The 19,334-nt window shown below is 49.0% G+C and overlaps 1 protein-coding gene across 1 annotated transcript; it reads right to left on the reverse strand.

The window, feature by feature from the left end:
- Positions 1-11,590: 11,590 nt before the first annotated feature.
- Positions 11,591-16,320, reverse strand: LOC311176176 (terminal nucleotidyltransferase 4A-like; the record flags this gene model as incomplete). The annotated part of the gene is given in 7 exon segments (XM_084241484.1): positions 11,591-11,864; positions 11,866-11,896; positions 11,899-12,420; positions 12,423-13,080; positions 13,447-14,151; positions 14,155-14,184; positions 16,309-16,320. Coding segments are annotated over 7 exon segments (2,232 nt in total).
- Positions 16,321-19,334: the final 3,014 nt, after the last annotated feature.

The raw sequence follows: 19,334 nt of genomic DNA on the forward strand, positions 1-19,334 counted from the left end.
TGTTCAATTCTCTTCTAAAACTAAGGTTTAGCTAAGTCTGGTAAATGCATGTGAGGTGAGGTATGTGTGTTTGAAAAAAGAAATGTATGGAAGAGGGATATTCTGAAGGGCCTTAAGATAATGTAAAGCAGGATGAGTAAATTGAAATGGCATAAGAAAGAAAGCAAAATAAAGTGTTGAATGTCTGAGAGGGAGATTTTGGTGAGAATCCGTGTGTTCTCAGGTGTCTCCCCCTCTTTCAACACATTCATGGGCTTGCTCATCTGACCAGCAAAGCCCCCTCTGATCGATACTTTGTCAGCCGAAGCTGGGACCAGTACAACCAAACGTGGACAAGCTCTCCCTTACTGCCATGGATGCTGCCCCTAGTAGGCCCAGTGATCATGATTAAGCTTTTCTTTGTTTCTACACCCAGTTTTTTCTGCTATATCCATACAACGCTCTCCGAGATGAGCCTTCTCTCTCTCAGACCCGGGAAAGCCATTCCTGTTATGGACAGATGAGCAACAGGGCATTGCTGAAGGGATTCTGGACCAACCTGGGCCAGTCCAGCAAACAGTTGCTTATTTCTCTAAACAAATAGATCCCACTGTAAGAGGATGGCAGCCCTGCGTGCGTGCACTTGTGGCAGCTGCTTGTCTCGCTAGACAGGCCTTAAAACCCACACTGGGCCAACCTGTAAAAGTTAGTTCTCCACCTAGGCTCAAGGACCTGCTCATTCAACAGGCTCTCTCCCCTCCATCACCTTCTTGTCTGTTAGATTCTACTCTCTTTGTTAAAGACCATTTTATCTCATCTCCCTCTCCCAATCCTTGACTCTCCATCCTGCCAGGCCTCACGTTTCACTCCCTTTCGCAGAAAACACCCTCTTCTTACTATGGTGGACACCATCACCAGTCGGACAATGGACCTGCCTTTATCTCAAAGATTACTCCACAGGTCTCCTCCCTGGGCATCACATGGAAACTACACATTCCCTCCGGACCACAATCCTCTGGTAAGGTAGATCGGGTGAATGGTCTTACCAGAGATCACTTAACCAAACTCTCCACTGATCTGCGTAAATCCTGGGTAGAGCTGCTCACACTGGCTTTAGAGCACCTCCGAGCCACTCCCTGTGGCCCCTTGTTCCTGACCCCGCCTTGAACGGATGTATGGCAGACCTCTTCTTACTAACCATGAACTCCCCGTCCAACCGACACACTGGCTGGATATTTTCCATATACTTATCTTTGCTCAGACAGCTGCTCCAAGAATACACAGACTGTTGTCTGCCACAACCTTTGCTTCTGTCCCCTGATGCACCTGTCAACCTGCTGTGCCCTGGAGACCAGGTACTTCTGAAAGCCATCTCTCCAAAACAACCTCCGCCAAAGTGGATGGGTCCACACAAGGTCATCCGGACTACACCAACGGCTGTCAAGGTCTTGGGCAACACGTCCTGGCATCAGCTGTCCAGGGTCAAACCGGTCCCTATGGACAAGCAGTATGTATGCGAGCACATGGGCCCAACTCGGGTACACATCACTGCGCACCTGGTCCACATCCCACTCAGCCTATAAAGTAGAGGCCCTCTGATTCACCTTCCTCTGTTTTTTTTTTTAAGATTTATTTATGCAAGCACTGGGTACAGTCAGAAGCACAGGAGGGTGAGAGAACTCACCAGAGACAAAGCGAAAAGCAGAACAGGCAGACTTGACGAAGCACATTGCTGAGAGGAGCAGTGGGCGGCAGGAGAGGTCTGCCCACCTTGTGGACCCTTGCCTTGAGGCCAGGAATTGAACCGGTGCTGTAGAGGCTGCGGGCAGCTTGGCAATCCAGCGCTCAACCGTCCACCGCTGCACCATCTGGGAGGCTCCTCTCCTTCCTCTGTTTCTAATCCCATCTCTTCAAGCCACTTCCCTTTCTTCTGTCTATGCCTGGCAATTTCAGATCAACACAGCCTCGGTCAAAGTATTACCACTCATAGGGCCTCTTATCCTAATCTCCTATTTTTTTTTTCTTTTTGCCCCATGCTTACTCTGTTTCATCCAACACCGGATCAAAGAACTGTCCCATACCACCTTTAACCAACTCCTTCTCCACCCATATCCTCGCGTCCCTGCAAAGACTATCTCATAACCAGCCCTGAGCCCCCACCCTGGTCTTCGCTGCTGTCCAGCAGAAAGTAGCCAAAGAAAGAACCATTGGCCCTTTTAAACAAATGGCTGGCATGAAAGGTTGATGCAGGGACCAGGAATGGGGAAGCCCACATACAAACAACAAGATGGTCCTGACACCAGTACCCCTGATTCCATCAAACCAAAACTGAAGCCATAAGGAGGATAAAACAATTCGGCTCCACGAAAAAACAACTTATTCCCCCTAAACCTGTTTCTCCCCCGCCATCCCAGTTTTCCTGCCTAACCTCTCCTCACCCTATAAAATGACATCTCCCCCCACAAAGGGCACAACTTCAGGGAACCCCCCTTCTTGGGACCCTGAAGCTCGCCCGGGGGTGCAATGAATTTTCCCTTCCTTTGAGAAAGTTTAGCTTGGCTCCCCCTTTCTTTACTGAGCTAAACTGTTACAGGGCAACCCTGGTATAAAAAGGGTTGTCTGACTGTTTCCCGATTCTGGTGGAGTGTTTCGGATTCTGGTGGAGTTGCAAGGACATGGCCGGTTCTGAAATGGGAAGAGTTGGGGGTCCTGGAGGGCGGCATCCTGGTGGTGAGATGCTCTGTGAGGATTCAGAGAAGCAGGGCTCAGAGGAGAGGAGACTCGGGGGAATGCCCTGGGTGTGAGGTTTCCAGCTTTGCTCCCCAGAATCCCTCTCTCCAGCCTCGGATAACAAAAACTGGGGAAACAGGAAAGTAGATTGTTTTTCCCTTTTACAACATATTTAGCATTGAGGACATTAAAAATATATAACATTTAATGAATACTGTTAAATTTACAGAAAAGTTGCAAAGATAGTACAGTTCTTATTTATTCCACACCATTTCCATTTTAAAATCTTACATGATTTTTTTTTATTTTTTTACAGCTAATGAAGCAATATTGACACAATTACCAAACTCCATGCTTAATTTCATTAGTTTTTCCTAATGTACATTTTATGTTCCATAATCCAAATTGCCTCATTCAGTTACAGCCAGTTCTCTTTGATGTGCCTCTTGCTGACTGTTTCTCTGACTTTGCTTGTTTTTATAACATTGACATTGGTGAGGAGTGATATTTTGGAGAGGTGTTGGGGTCACAGTTGGAGTTCTTGGGTCACGTATGAGAAAAGTTTCACCAGATTCCCCCTTTCACATACACAGTGAGTTTCCCCACAAGACAGAGACTTTTAGGCTCTGCCAAAGAGAAGTTTTATTATTTCTTTTTTTAAAAAAGGGAAAGAGTCAGAACCCTGCTATCTCCTCCACCCACTGAATAGGCACTCTCTGACCAACGGAAAGAGGGAAAGAAAAAAACCCAGCAAGAACAAACTACAGATCAACTGGGACACTGAGTAGAGAGGAACAATTTCAGGCACCTCACCCCACAAATGGGGACTGTGGAGAACGGTGATGAAATCACCACAGAGGTGATCGAGTGGCTCCGGGCGCCATCAGAGGAAGACAAGGACTCCACGGAGACCTACAAATAGCCTAAGGCCAGCCGAGAACCACTGGGAAAAAGGAAAGGTCAGCAAGGACAGGTCTCTTGTGCCACCTCATGACCAGAACAAAATCACGAACTAACTGATTTCCTGTTGGAACTAAGTAAATACAGAGGGAGGGAACTGTAAGGGACAGTGCCCAGCAACACAGCATCAACCCTTTGGTGGAGTTTTGGCCTACCAGTGCTAGTCTCAGTCTGGTGAACAGTTTCCGACACCCCCTAGTGGAACACTCCAAAGAGATGCTCGCCAACACCAGTGGCACAACGTCTCAATGCATAGAACTAAATAGAAAGCAAACAACAGGGAGAAGAAAACATACACAGGGGACACAAGGCTTCTCATTCTGGCTCAGTCGTCCAGAGCACCCAGAACAACTCAGATTTATGGAGACAGACCACCTCCTAGGTTAGTAACAAAACAGTGGATTATTCTTTTGTTCCTTAGTATTCAGCATTATTCTGGCACACATGCACAGCCAAGGTTCTGCGTTATCAGATTATTCTGTTCTATCTTCTAATCTAGTTTCTCTCACAGGCCTGGTTTCGCTGACACAACATGCTGATCTGTAGGAGGGCCAATCTTCTGACATGGGCTGATCCATCTTTTAGCCATGCCCAGTCTTTCAGCCATGACCGTGATAGTTTCCTTGCCTCAGCACTTTATGCCATAGGGGTCTCCACATTTCCCCCCCTTTTTAAAAAAAATATTTATTTTTTTATGCATACAAGAACTGGGGTACAGGCCAGAAGTGTGGGGGAATGAGAGAATTCACCAGAGTGGAGAACAGAACAGGTGGACTAATGGAAATACACTGCTGAGGGGAGCAGCGGGGTGTCTGGAGAGGTCTGCTGTGCCATGTGGGTAACCCCCTGGCTGCAGATCAAACTCGTGCTGCACTGGCTTTGGACAGCTTCATAGGTTGCGTCTCAACCCCTTGCACCAGCAGGTAGGTCCCCCTTTTTGTGTTTTGTTTTTTAGTGTAGCCTTGACAATGACTATGGCAGCAACATTCAGTTGTTTTCACTCCCACATGCTTCTTCCTTTACTTTTGTAGAAGAGGATTTAAAGTAACAGATATGCAAAAATAAGGATTAGTGCAATTAACATGAAGATAATTCCCAAAGCTTTTACATAGTTCAGTTTATTTAAATTGGCTAACCCCCATTATTAAATTTACAACATATTTCCCTCTTACTGCTGATAAGCATTTAACAAAAGTCCCCTGTGTATTTTGTTGCAAGTGTTGCATTTGCTCAGACATATTTACATTTCCTTGAAATTGTAGCTTAATATGTTTCCATGTAGCCTGAGTCTGATTATATACAAATGGAGTTACACAGATGGATGTACAGGTCCAGTCACAGGGCTAAGACAGTTGGGTCTGTACAGTTTTTAGCTGATCTCTTGACAATTTTACCGTCTGTTGTCCTTATAGTTTGTCTCTAAGGTCTGTGACATCAGAATAGGAGTTTCGTAGAACAGTGTCACAACAAAACACAACAGAGTTGGTGGTGTCTAGGGGGCTTGTTGATGTCCATCATGTCAGCGTACAGCAGTCTGAAGGGCATCAAGTCTTGATCTGAGGTTCTGGAGAACAGCACAGTCAGTGGGAAGGGTCCTCGTTCCTCCTGTCGGCCTACATAGGTGGCATCCCAGGTGGCAGCTAGATGGCTAATGGCTGGAGCTCTGGAATAAGATGGGTCCTTTTCTGCTGGAATTCAAAGTGGTCCTGTAGGTAATGAAACAGTAACATACCCTCTCCCCCATGTTCGGTGTTTTTTTTTAATATTTATTTTTTTATGCATACAAGAGCTGGAATACAGGCCAAAGGTGTGGGTGTGTGTGTGTGAGAGAGAGGATTCACCAGAGACAGAATGGGGAACAGAACATGCAGATTGACCGGAGTACACCACTGAGGGGAACAGTGGGTGAGTCAGGAGAGGTCTGCTGCACCATGTAGGAAGCTCCCTGGCCGACCAGGGGATCCAACTCCTGCTGCGGTGTCTGCAGACAGCTTCATAGGTTGTGCCTTAAGCCCTTGCGCCTCCAGGGGGGGCCCCATGTTCAGTGTATAAAGGTCCCAGCCAAGTTGGCCCTTGCGATGGACAGTAATCTATGACTAGGGGCCTAGGGCTTGGTGTTGCTGTCATAAAATGCTGCTCCACTGCCCTGAGGAAGTAGGAATGAGATGTTGCTCAACAGTTGTTAGACCAAAGCAGTTGCAATTCAAGAATTTAAAATTAAATAAAATGTTGTATATAAGTACCAATAGGCACACATTTTCTTCTAGACGCCCACTATTTTTTTTGTATTTTAACCCCGATCTCAGGATTTTAGTGTATGCTAGAGAATAACAATCAGCTGCCAGTGTTGGCCTTACGTGTCTAGTATGATAATCCTTCATTCCTGGAAATTACTCAGTCCATGGGGTTGGGGGTGAGAAGATTCACCAGAGAGAGTGGGGAGCAGAACAGGAAGATCTACTGAAATACACTGCTCAGGGGAGCAGCAGGAAAGGCAGAAGAGGTCTGCTGTGCCATGTGGGTAGCTCCCTGGCCAGCCGGGGATTGAACTCATGCTTCAGTGGCTGGCAATAGTTCAATAATGCTGTCTTTAACACCCTGCGCCACCAGGGAAGTCCGGTTTAACTTTTCTAAAAACAAGTTTTCTCCACCTTGACCCAATTTTATACAATAGTACAGCAAAATATTTGCAATCTGAATCTACTCTCAGACCAATTTACTTATTTTTGCATAAAATCACAAGGCAGAGTAACCAAACAGCAATTCTAGCTAACTTTACTGGAAAACTCCATATAAGATCAGAGTGAACTCTTGACATCTAGTCCGTGTAGGCTTCAGAAACAAAGTGGGTTTCCACCTGGAGTTTCCTATTCTCCAGGTTACCAGAACTTTTTTTTTTTTCCTCAGTTGTCGAGTCCTGCCAATGGAGGCAAGCTTCCTCACCCTCTTTGGATGTCTCTGGAACCCCACAAACAAAGCAGCAGGTTCTTTTTCTTGCTTCAGGTCCAATTCAACTTTCACAAAAAATTCCTATAGAGGCCACAAAATGAAACATGTCCATAAGAGCTGGGGTACAGGCCAGAAGCTCAAGGGGTGAGAGGATTCACCAGAGACAGAGTGGGGAACAGAACAGGCAGTCTGATGAAATACATTGCTGAGGGCAGCAGCAGAGAGACAGGAGAGGTCTGCTAAACCATATGGGAAGCTCCCCGGCCAGAGATCGAACTTGTGATGCATGACAGAGGATAGCTTCATAGGTTGTGTCTTATGCCCTTGCGCCACGAGGGAGTCCTGCATCTAATATTAACAAGAAGGTGTGATTTTATGTGTTTCTTAACAAGGGATCAAAATTTTGTGAAAGATCTCTAGAATTTTAGAAGATTCTTTCTAAACCTTTTGTTTAGAAACTTTACCACATTCATCTATATCTCTTGTCTTTGTTTATCAATTGACCCATGATTGATCGATTGATTGATCTATACATCCATCCCTCTATCATCAATCAGTCATCTATCTAGTGTTTTCTCTTTGCTTTTTGTTTTCTTCTGTACATGCACAAAAGCAGTTTTTTATGTTGAATTTCCATTTGTTATACTCACTAATTACAATTTCATGTTATGTCTGTAATTAATTTGTATTTTTGTCCTCAAAACTATGAGATTTTTCTTGGGCTTCCCCAGTGGCGCAGCGGTTGAGCGCTGGGTTTTGAAGCTGCCCGCGGCCTCTGCGGCGCCGTTTCGATTGCCGGCTGCACCCCGGCCACTGGAGGAGGGTCCCGTATGGCGCGCAGACCTCTCCTGTTGCCCGCTGCTCCCCTCAGAAGTGTACTTAGGTCTTTCTGCCTGCTCTGCTCCCCACTCTGGCTCTGGTGAATTCACTCACCCTCCTGCACTTCTGACTGTACCCAGTGCTTGTATAAACAAAACAAACAAATAAATAAATAAAACATGCCTCTATTAAAAATAATAATAATAAAACTGTGAGATTTTTTCTCAAACAGATTCTCAATGTCTGTCATTCATCTGTATGTTTTAATTCTGTTGTTTTCTCCTCCTGATCATGTTTGTAAATTGTATAGTAGCATCACATCTTAATTTCATTCATACATAATCTTTTCATCACTTTTTTTTTTCAGAAGAGATGGGCAGACTTTTTTTTTGTAAAGATTTATTTATTTATTTATTTATTTATACAAGCACTGGATACAGTCAGAATAACTGAAATCAACCAACGGTGTCTATTGAGAGTAGCCCAAGGGAAATGTCATATGATTTTACTTCAGTGACTGCTCATATATCTGAAAAAGAACTTAATTACCCATTTGCAACAAATTCATTCCCTCCGGTTTTCAAAAGTCTTTCAGGAAAGTCTTTGAACACCAGAGAGGAGAGGCAGCTGGTATTTCTACACTTCACCCCTCTTTCTTACATAGAACTGACCACTGCCCTGAAGACTGACAGTAAAAAACTGCACCTATTTGAAAATAAAAGGAAACGTGATTATCACTCAGAATCAGAAATTGCCTTTCATGTGGTACTAGTACATAAATGCCAGTTCTAACATAACTAAACTGCTTACTTGGATGGAATAAAACTTGCTAATATTGATATTTGATAGATGTGCCAATAATTTTAAATGGATGGGATTGTCTTAGTTGTTCCATTATATGCTAGGGAACAGCATCATATAACAGGCAACTTAAGGAAACATAACAAACTTCTCTTCCAGAGAAACACGCTCCTACTTACTCATAGGAACAAAATGAACGCTGTTTATGCAGTGCTGCCCATACATGTCTTGCTTCTTCCAGTGCGAGACACACAGTCCACCTGAACATAAAGATTAAATACCTTTAAACCATTGCTTCAAGAGGAAAGTGTCAATTTACTGTTGCACAAACATCCCTCAAAGTGACTGTCCCCAGCTGCAGCTTGGTCCCTCAGGCAAAGCCTGTAGCAATTATCTCCCTGTCCTTTATGGCCCTGAAGAAATAGTTACAACTCTCTCACAAGTATGTGCAGTCTCTCCCTCAGGAAATACACTTTGCTGAATGATATGTGTTCAAAACTTAGAGCAAATATCAATTTCAAAGCAAAGATACATTAAATACTTGCTGATTGTGTGAAAAACAAACTACTTATAAACACCATTAACTAATTAAAAATCACTTTTAATCACTCCTTAACTTGTTATGTTGTAGGAATATTTTCATGATTTTTGGCCATTCACACAAGCTAGGTTTGAAATGCTGCAAGTTGAAGGTGGGCCAATTGAAAGTGAAAACTCCTGTGATGGCAGTCTTTGGGATGAAGGTGCTTGGCTGGTGGTGTGAACCATATTCATATGGATTAGGAACAGGATCCACACCAGGTCCTCAAGACAGACGAAGAGGGATGAAAGGTTCCCTCCTGGCCGAGTGAAATAACTAAGAGCATTCTCATTGAAGCAAAAACAAACACTTTGGGAGAATGGTCTTGACCTGAGCCTTACCCCAGATGACAGACGGGTATTTCCCCAACAACTGCTCAACAAACTTTGCTCATTCACCTCAGAAACAGGGAAGGCTACAATGCAATTTTGAAGGTCACTCTTGGGGACACATGTCCTATGCATGCCTAACATTATACCTAAATCGTAGGCTGAACTCTACATACATACGACATCACTACAGGTATAGAGCTCTAGTATATAACAGTGTATTATATGCCAAACAAGGAAGATATCTAAGGATGAGTTCCTATAGAAACACAAAGAGAAGCAGGGACACATGTGTGGGCACTACATGTGTTTGAACTTGGGGGGCAGCAAGAACTATTGAAACTTAAAACCCAGCTGAACGTCTTGCAGATTACACAATATATCACAATAAAAGTCCTAGCTCAGTCTCTATTACCAACAAATCATGTCTCTCATTTAACAGAAAATTACAAAGGTGACCATTAGCAATAGAAGCAGAGGCAGAGAGTAGACTGATTTGCAATTATCACAGGAGGAATTAAAGCAACCACAGATACTATGCTCATGAATCCAATTGATATATTACACAATAAAAACATGATATCACTGCAAATAAACAGATGAAAGATGTAAATTAACATGAGCTCCACGTTTTAAAAAATGCTTCAAGTGAAAAATATTATAATACACAGTTGAACAAAGATGAAATAAATCATTGTCACTAGTAAGAGGAATAAAATGTACACTATGAAGAGAAGGAGACATAATTTTTTTTGTTTGTTTTCCAAAGTTTATTAAAAATCAAAGGATGGAAAAACTTTACATATGGGCCTCCCCGGTGGCGCAGTGGTTGAGCGCTGGGTTGCGAAGCTGCCGGCGACCTCTGCGGCACCTGTTCGATCCCCGGCTGCTCGCTGGCCACCAGAGGAGGGTCCCACAAGGCGTGCAGACCTCCCCTGCCGCCCGCTGCTCCCCTCAGCAGTGTACTTTGGTCCTTCTGCCTGCTCTGCTCCCCACTCTGGCTCTGGTGAATTCTCTCACCCTCCCGCGCTTCTGACTGTACCCAGTGCTTGTGTAAACAAAACAAACAAACAAACAAATAAATAAATTAAAAAAACATGCCTCTATTAGAAAAACTTTACATTAAAAATATGTCAATTTTAGCTTCTAATTATCGTTCACAGACACGAAATAGAGACATGATGCCTTGTGACGCCGTGGCGGGCAGGGTGGCCGGGCCAATTCATTCGCTCCGCGGGGACACTGGCGGGCCCAGCAGCGTCCTCGTGGGGGACAGTCCAGACCACGAATACATGGAGATTAGTACAGGCCTACACTCAGTTTTTACAAATATTTCATTAACAATAGGTTCACAATTTAAATGTTTTTAAATATTTTTGATAACGCTCCATCCTCGGGAACCGCAGACGACGTGCTGCTCTCCTCGCGACGCCTCCGCGGGGACGGCCCCCCGCACCGGCAGGCACGGCTTCCCCTCCGCCTCAGCTCGTGGCACGTCCACCCCGAGGGGCTGTCGCGGCAGTGGGCCGGCGGGCCGGCGGTCAGACGACGGGAGGCAGCTGCGCCGGAGCCCGCTGGGCCACAGAACCCCGCGTCGGGCCGGAGGAGGAGCGTCGCCCGAGACATCACAGGCGGCGCCCGTCATCACAGGCGGGGTCACGAGACCCACCCGAGGCGCTTCCCAGTTCACATTTGGTAAGGTTGTAGTACGCGACCTCTCCTCCCCTTAGAAAGTGATGCTTCTGGGGCCTCCCCGGTGGCGCAGCGGTGGAGCGCTGGGTTGCGAAGCTGCCCGCGGCCCCTGCAGCGCCGGTTCGATCCCCAGCTGCTCCACGGCCACCAGAGGAGGGTCCCGCATGGCGCGCAGGCCTCTCCTGCCGCCCGCTGCTCCCCTCAGCAGTGTCCTTCGGTCCTTCTGCCTGCTCTGCTCACCGCTCTGGCTCTGGTGAATTCTCTCACCCTCCCGCGCTTCTGACTGTACCCAGTGCATGTACAAACAAAAACAAACAAATAAATAAATAAAACATGCCTCTATTAAGAAAATAACTAACTAACTAAATAAATAAAAGAAAGTGATGTTTCTGGCACTTGAAATGCTGGATTTGTTGTCTAGTTTAAAAGAACCGATAGACTGAAACCCCGCGTCAGAGCAGATGGCGGAGCCTGGGTGGCCGCTCCGCCCCGCGGCCGCAAAGCCTCCCCCTCCGTCTGACCAAAAGAAACAACGCAAGAGTCAAACTCAAACCCTCAGTTGTGGCGTCCGTCACAGTGCTCGTCAGACCACCGGTTGGCACGACGAACCCAACTTAGAAAATGCAACTTGGGAAAGGATTTATAAGCGGTCTAAAAAAAATTCCCTCATCCCTTAAATATAACTGATGTGAAAATATGAAATTCAATAAAAAATATCTGAGTTATTGCACACATCATAAGTTTTCAATATTTACATAGAAAACAGCTTGGAAGTCTGCAAGGAAACGCAAGGGTAGTAACCACGGCCTGGCCCGGCGGCCGGCCAGCGCCGACTCCGTGGAATGGACACGCCGCCCAGGGCCGGGGAGCTGGTGCCCAGGAGGGCCCGCGGGACGAGGCTCCGGGGCCAGGGCCGCTGTGGCGGACTATGCCACACGGGGACAGGCAGGGGCCAGCGGGCGTGCGGGGCTGGTCTGGGGCGCCGTCTTCTGCTGAGGCTGACGGGCAGGCTGTCCCGCGTGTGCATGTTTCTTCCTCCTCCCGCCGGTGTGGCTGGACTGTGGTGGCCGCGGTTGCCCACGGGCGGCCGCACTCCGCCGCTGCCCACCGAGCCATAGCCGCCACCCTGGCCGTGGCTGTGGGCACCTTTCACGGACAGCTTCATGCCGCTGTGCTTGTGAGACAGGTGAGGGCTGGAGAGCGGGTTGGGGGAAGTGGGCGCGACGGCGGGGGCAGACAGGTGGTGGATGGCCTTCAGCGCTGGCGGCCCCTCCACGCTCACTTGCCTGCCAGGGACGGGGGCCACCCCGAGGGCCGATGCAGCAAGAGTGAACCTGGTCTGCGTGTTGGTTGTCATGACCCGCGTTCTGGACGTGGCGGCCTGAGGTTTGCCGCTGGGCATGGGTAGGGCGGCTGGCAGGCTGGCGAGCAGGGGGGCCGGGGCTTGGAGACTGAACTGGTAGACGCTGGGCGCACTGCAGGGTGGCGTGTCTGAATCGACGTCACTGCCAGAGAGAGAGGACACAGAGGACGCGGATGAGCCGGACAAGAGCAGCTGGGGCCTGGGCAGAGACGGCACCAGCGCTGGCTGGAGGGCGAGCTGGGGTCTCGGCGCTGGGTCTGGTCCCCCTCGCAGGGGCTGATCCGTTCTCTCGTCTTGACCCTGTGGTCGAGGTCGGGGCCCGGCGGGGTATTGCCACCCCACTTCTCCTTGATCCAGCGCCGGTAGTCAATCACCTCCTGCGTGACCTTGATGATTCTCCCCAGCGTGCTTTCAGAGTCTCTGTTCGGGTAGGACCTGGCCAGAGGCGACACGGCATGGCTGAGGACGATGTAGGCGTAGTCGAAAACCTGCTTCACCTGCATGGCCCCATAGGAGCTGCGGCCAACGTCGTTTCCTGGCAGCAGGGGGTCCTCGATGCACAGCATGGACGGCCCGTACCCGCTGGTCATGGCCTTCATGATCTCCTCTTTGGCAACATAGGCACCTCCTTCTTTTATTCTAATACCAGTCTTTAAGTAATCAAAGTTTCTTCCATAGAGTTCAAAAAATTCTTCAAGCAGCATTCCAAGGTTTTCATCTGCTCTCTGGGCATCGATTCTTGGGTGCAGCTGCAGAAAGCTGATGGCCATTAAAATCAGGCTGTAGGAGCTGATCCCGCCTGTGAAAACTTTGTGCAGGTCCCGCTGCAGGAGGAACTGCTTCAGCACTAAAATCAAGTACGGCAGCAAGGAGTATTTCTTCATGTAGCTCTTTTTTTTTTTTTTTAAAGCTTTCTTTCTTTCTTTCTTTCTTTCTTTCTTTCTTTCTTTCTTTCTTTCTTTCTTTCTTTCTTTCTTTCTTTCTTTCTTTCTTTCTTTCTTTCTTTCTTTCTTTCTTTCTTTCTCTCTCTCTCTCTCTCTCTCTCTCTCTCTCTCTCTCTCTCTCTCTCTCTCTTTCTTTCTTTTCTTTCTTTCTTCAAGCACTGGATACAGTCAGAAGCGCGGGAGGGTGAGAGAATTTGCCAGAGCCACAGCGGGGAGCAGAGCAGGCAGAAGGACAGAAGTACACTGCTGAGGGGAGCAGCGGGCGGCAGGAGAGGTCTGCACGCCATGTGGGACCCTTCTCCGGATGTAGCTCTTGATGAGCTCCGCCGCCCGCACGCCCGTCTCCATGTTGAAGCTGATGTCCACCTTCACCTCCGTCTCCTGGTCTGTGAGCTTGATGATGGGCACGGTCGCTTTGTCCAGGACTTTGATGGAGCATGGCTCAGCCACATTGTGCTTCCACAGGGCCTGCTCCAGCAGCTGCAGGGGAGGGCGCTCCCACTTTCCAAAGACCACTAAGTCGATGTCGGTGGTAGGAAGGTAGAGGCCTGTGCTGAAGCTGCCAAAGATCTGCACCTCAGCCGTGGGCCACAGGTCCTTGACCACAGTCTCGATGCGTGCCACCACCTCCCTGCGCATGGCCGCCTCCTCGGGGCGCGGGGACATGAAGTTGTAGAAGTCGATAATATCCTCGTGGAGCCCCTGGATGCCTGGGCTGTAGGCGCGGCTCTTCCACTGTGTGCCCGGCCAGGGCGCGTGGGGCCCGGGGCCGCCCCCCGCGCTCGGCGCGGCGCTGCGGCTACCGGACAGCAGGAAGTTGAGGCCATAGGTGCTCGCCTTGTTGTCACGCCGCCGGCGGCCCGGGTGGAAGCGCGGCGGAGGCTGGGACTCAGCGGGAGCGCGGGCCTGGGCGCCGTTGGCGGGGGCGCTGGGGAGGCCGCCCGCCCAGGCCTGCGCGGCGCCGCCAGATGACAAGGATGAGCCGCTGGGGCTCTCGGCGCTCGACTAGGCGTTGGGTGACGAGGATGGCGACTGCGCCTAGTGAGGGCGGCGCGTGCCCTGGGCCGCGGGGGGCGGCTGGGCGGGGCCAGCGCGGGCACGGGCGGCGGGGGCCCGGCGGGGGGGTCCCCGCGGCCTCCACTCGCGCCCCCACCCCCTCGCCCGGCGAGACAGGAGGTCCTGAAGGCTGTGCGAGGAATATACTTGGGTGGGTCTTTCCAGAGTAAGTTTGAGGGATTCCCGGGTGAGTAGAGCTGTCGCCGCCAGGGCTCTAAGGCAGGGTTGCCAGCTCCTAACAGCGGGATACATCTGCTTGGAGAGATAAGGGATAGGATGCAGGGCTGGTCCGAGAGGCTGGGAAAGGCCGCCTGCCTCAGTACCCCAACGTTCGTCTGTGAACAGGAGCAAAGGCTTTTCTGGATCAGGAAGGGTAAGGACAGGTGCCTGAAGAAGGATATGTGTGACCCTGCGGGCTCTCGGGGGATTGGAGAGGTCCTTCAGGGAGGCTTTTGCTGTATCATATAGTGGCTTGGCTAAGGAAGCAAAATTAGGGATACAGTGTCAGAAGAATCCAACCAAACCTAGGAAAGAAAGGATTTGTTCTGCTGATTCAGGGGAGGGAAGGTCCCGGATTGTCTGCTTGTGGTCCACCATCAGCTGTTTGGAGGAAGGAGTTAGTGGAAGACCCAGATAGACGGCTGTGGGAACAGAAAGTTGAGCTTTGGATGGGGAGACAGTATCCTTTGGAGCACAGGAAGCTGAGGAGTTGTGCAGTGTGTTGCTGAGACAGTGGCCGAGAAGGACGGCAGAGGAGGAGTCAGCAACACACTGGAGGAGAGTGCGGGGTGGAGTATGACATGTCGAGAGATCACTGGCTAATGCCTGACCAAACAGATGAGGGCTGTCCCGGGAACCCTAAGGCAGGACTGTCCAGGCCAGTTGCTGGGAGGTGTGTGTCCAGGTTTTCCCAAGTAAAAGTGAATAGTAAGTAACATTGAGGATCCAGAGGGATGGTAAAAAAGGCATCTTTGAGGTGAAGCACAGAGAAGTGTGTGGTAGGAGACGGTATATGAAATAGAAGGATGTAGGGGTTTGGCACTACAGGATGGCTAGGCACAACAACTTTGTTAATGAGGTGAAGGTCTGGAACTAGGCGATAAGAACCATCAGGCTTTTTAATGGTGAGAATGGGAGTATTACAGGGCGAGTTGATAGGAGTAAGGAGTTCCTTTCCCAGGAGTCGTTGGCTGATGGGTTTGAGACCCTGATGGTGAGTGAGGGAAATTGGAAACTGGGAGCGAGAGGGAAAAGAAGAGGGATTCTTAAGGTGAGTGAGGACTGGGGTACGATGGGTGGCAACAATCAGGATAAAGATATTCCAGAACATTGGGTTGACAGTGGAAGGAGACAGTGGGGAGTCCTGAGAAGGATTAGGAGATGTTTGGAGTTGTGGGAGGATGAGAGCAGCGCTAGGGTGTTGGAACCATGAGAGAGTAGCCCTGAGTTTGGTCAGAAGATTGTGACCCAGGAGTGATGTGGGGCAAGAAGGCATGATTAGGAAAGAGCAGACAAGTGGTCCTGAGCCGAGAAGGAAGGCCGTCAACACCCGTAACCAAGACCTGAGAAGGATAAACTTGACCGGAATAGGAGGGGAGGACAGAGAAAGTAGACCCCGTGTCAACCAGAAAGGAGATGGACTTACCTGCTACCTTGTCCGTTACCCTGGGCTCCTCAAAGGTTATCGGAGTTGATGAGTCCGGGCCTCTTCAGTCCTCAGCCGCCAAACCCAAGACCGCCAGTGGCAAGAGTTGCAGGGACTGGAAGGACTGGCCCACCACAGCCAGGTGTGGAGGGACAGTCACTTTTCCAGTGACCCTGGAAGTTGCAGATGAGGCACAGTCCTGGCGGAAGGCGGGGGTTGGGGCATTGTCTGGACCAGTGGCCTTCTTGGCCACATTTGAAGCAGGCTTTGGCGGTGGTCGGTTGGTTGGGGCCCATGGGGCCCATTGTCGTCCTCTGTTGGGCAGCAGGCGCTGCGGTCATTGGAGGAGCAGGGCCTGGCGGTCTCAAGGCAGCTACTTGGGCGTGAGCTTGAAGCTCAGCCTTCTGGTGACTGCGGAGTTCCCTCTCTGCCCTGTCCCATTCCTTCCGGTTGTTAAATACCGTAAAGGCCATGTTCAGCAGGTCCCGGATAGGGGTTTGAGGACTGTCTTCAGCCTTTGGAAGTCAGGAGGGTTTTTTGAGGCAGACGGGGTAATCTTTCAGAGCTTATGAAAGTTTATAGGTTTAGGCGCTGCCGGTTGGAGACCGGCTAGGGGACAGGTCAGAGGTCAGGGTGGAAGAGAAGAGAACATGTAATTATGACATGGCTTGGGTAAGATAATGAAATTTTTAGGTGTAGGTAGTGGGATCGTTTGTGAAAGAGCCAAGACGCTTTTCAAGTTGGGAGAGATCAGACAGAGAAAGGAACATGGACTCTAACTCTTCCTCCACTTGCCACCCACTTCCCTGCGGGGAGGGAGAAGAGGATCAGCAGGGAGAGGGTGTGGCTGCTGGGAGGTGAAAATAAAGTGGGGGGGCTGGATTGGGGAGCTGGAGGAGGTGAAGACTGAGAATCTAGAGGATCAGAGAATGCAGAAGAGGGTCTGGAGAGGGTGAAGAGAGAGAGGAGTCTCGAGACTTAGAAAGTGCGGCAGGTTTGCAGGAGGGAGTGAAGGGGCGGGGCACAAGAGAAAGCCAGCCTGGCCCTATGGATCTCTGACCATGTTCCATTGCGGGGACAGAATTTTTGAGGTCTGTGAGGACTGAGAAGTCAAAAGTGCCATGTTTGGGCCAGTGGTAACCATTGTCCAATTGAAACTGAGGCCACATAGTGTTGCAGTGAAAGACGAGACGCTTAGGGTGTTAGACGAGACGCTAAGGGCGTTATGTGGCCTAAGTCCCAACGGACCGAGGTTTGAGAGAAGGCATCCCAGTGGAGTGGCCGGAAATTGGCTTGGAATTTGCAGATCCCATGACTAAGTGAGGAAGGGAGAGCACTTAGTCAAAGTGTTATAGGACAGGTAGAGGGGCAGCCCAAACCCCGCAAACCTGCCTATTCTAAATGGGTTCTGCCATCTGCCGCATCAACACAAAACATATGAGACTTTAATGGGATGGAACTTTAATACAATTAGGAAACAATACAGGAAAGGCAAAGAATCTAGTTTCTAAATCAAGCACTCAAAGTGACCCGTCCCCTCGTGGGTAAAATTCCATCCAAAGGGAATTGGCCCAGAGCAAGGCCCCAAAGCCTGCCACGGTCTAAAGCACCTTCCATTGGGTTCCCACAGAAAAGGAGCAGAAACAACCAGACAAGTCTGGAGGGAAAAGAGCAAAATCAATATCAAGACAAAAACCGCCATGGTCACCTCCCCACGGGTCTCACCCACATCTGTGTCACCCAAAGGACAAGTGCAGTTTCTTCACGTGTCTCTAGGCTCCATGCGCCTCCTCCAGGTCTCCTGGCTCCATCCTGCTTCCTTCCTTCCTCAGTCTCTTCTGCAGCTTCTTCTCTCCCTGCTCAGCTCCACCCTCCCTAGGGTGGGGCAGGGAACCTGGAACCTCCCCCTTTCCTGGGGACCACCCAGTTACAAAAGGTCAAAGTACCAACTGCTCAACAGTAAAATGTGATGATGAATTTTGTCCATCGGGGTGGCCTGGAAGGCAGCCCTTGATGGAAGACTCCACTGTACCAAGTTTTAGATCCAATGCAGGAGCTCGTCGTTCCTTCCCAAATCTGGAATTTGTTTGTGATGTTGGTTTCTCTCAAATTAGGCCCATTTCTTGTTTTGGAGACCAGGAATTATATTTTCTTCTACTAGATCAGTGTTGCTTCCATATTTTGGGGGCACTTGCTTAATTAGAACGCATGCATTATACTACAAGTCATTCAGGTTTTTGTTTCCTGGTCAAAGAGAAGTCTGTGTCCTGCCATGCCCATGTATCCCCCACCCTCTCCTGCTGCACACAGAGAAGGGACAACCAGTTTCCAGTTTTACTTCCTGCTGCTTTTCTCCTATGCCTTTTTAGCACCTGGTGTGACAAGTCTGGGTGGTTCCATATGAAAAATGACATGACTGCAGTAGTTGTCATGAGAATGAATTACACATATCCGAAGTATGTTGAATTTTGTGTAGAAATGAAGAAAAAATCACTTCACCTCATTCCAAGTAGTAGGCTCCCACTTTATTAGCCCATGTTTACCTTAATCTCACCTAAGCAGAGATGATCCCTCTGCCTAGATATACCGGGGCCATCTCTACATTTGGCAGCTGCAATGGCCCCTGCCAGAAGACTGTCCAAGAATTCTAGACAACAGATGACAAAGATGTCATTTCGCAGATTTTGGGCTAAGTCACAACCAGGTAGATGTGGTACGGCGTGTGTGACCAAAACGTCTACATTCTACAGAAATGCTGATGAATAACATTCAGATTCCTTTGTCATGTTCATTCAAGTTCAGGCTTCTTCTTGAACACTCTCTGAGTCTACATCTGCTGGGTGAATTCCTGTGAGGTAACTTGACCTGTGACTGCTTCTGCAGCAGGGATGTGGCCCAGCCAAGGCTGTGCAAAATGAGATCACCATATCGAAGTTGGTGTTTGGACTTCCTCTGAATGCTGTCCTAATTCTGGAAACACATTTCTCTCCTAATTTTACTTGAGTTCTGTCTTCTTTTGAACCAACCAAACGCTCCCTTCAGCCTTGAGTGAAAATGAAACACTAAAAAATGTTAGGAGCGCTTCTTAAGCAATTACAGATTAATTCATTTCTTGATCAATATTTTTGCTCAAATTTGATGGGGGTTCCACTCCAGAATTATGTCCTAGAACATCTATGTATGTAAGTCCCATTGTCTCTGACCTGTGCACACTGGCCATCAATGGTTTGGAAGAAGGACATACTGGACAATTTTCTTGTCTTTTTTTTTTAATAGAGGCATGTTTTATTTATTTGTTTATTTATTTGTTTGTTTGTTTGTTTATACAAGCACTGGGTACAGTCAGAAGCGCAGGAGGGTGAGAGAATTCACCAGAGCCAGAGCCGGGAGCAGAGCAGGCAGAAGGACCGAACGACACTGCTGAGGGGAACAGCGGGCGGCAGGAGAGGTCTGCGCGCCATGTGGGACCCTCCTCTGGTGGCCGGGG

The sequence above is a fragment of the Talpa europaea genome, assembly GCF_964194135.1.
Source record: "Talpa europaea genome assembly, chromosome: 8".
Classification (NCBI taxonomy): domain Eukaryota; kingdom Metazoa; phylum Chordata; class Mammalia; order Eulipotyphla; family Talpidae; genus Talpa; species Talpa europaea.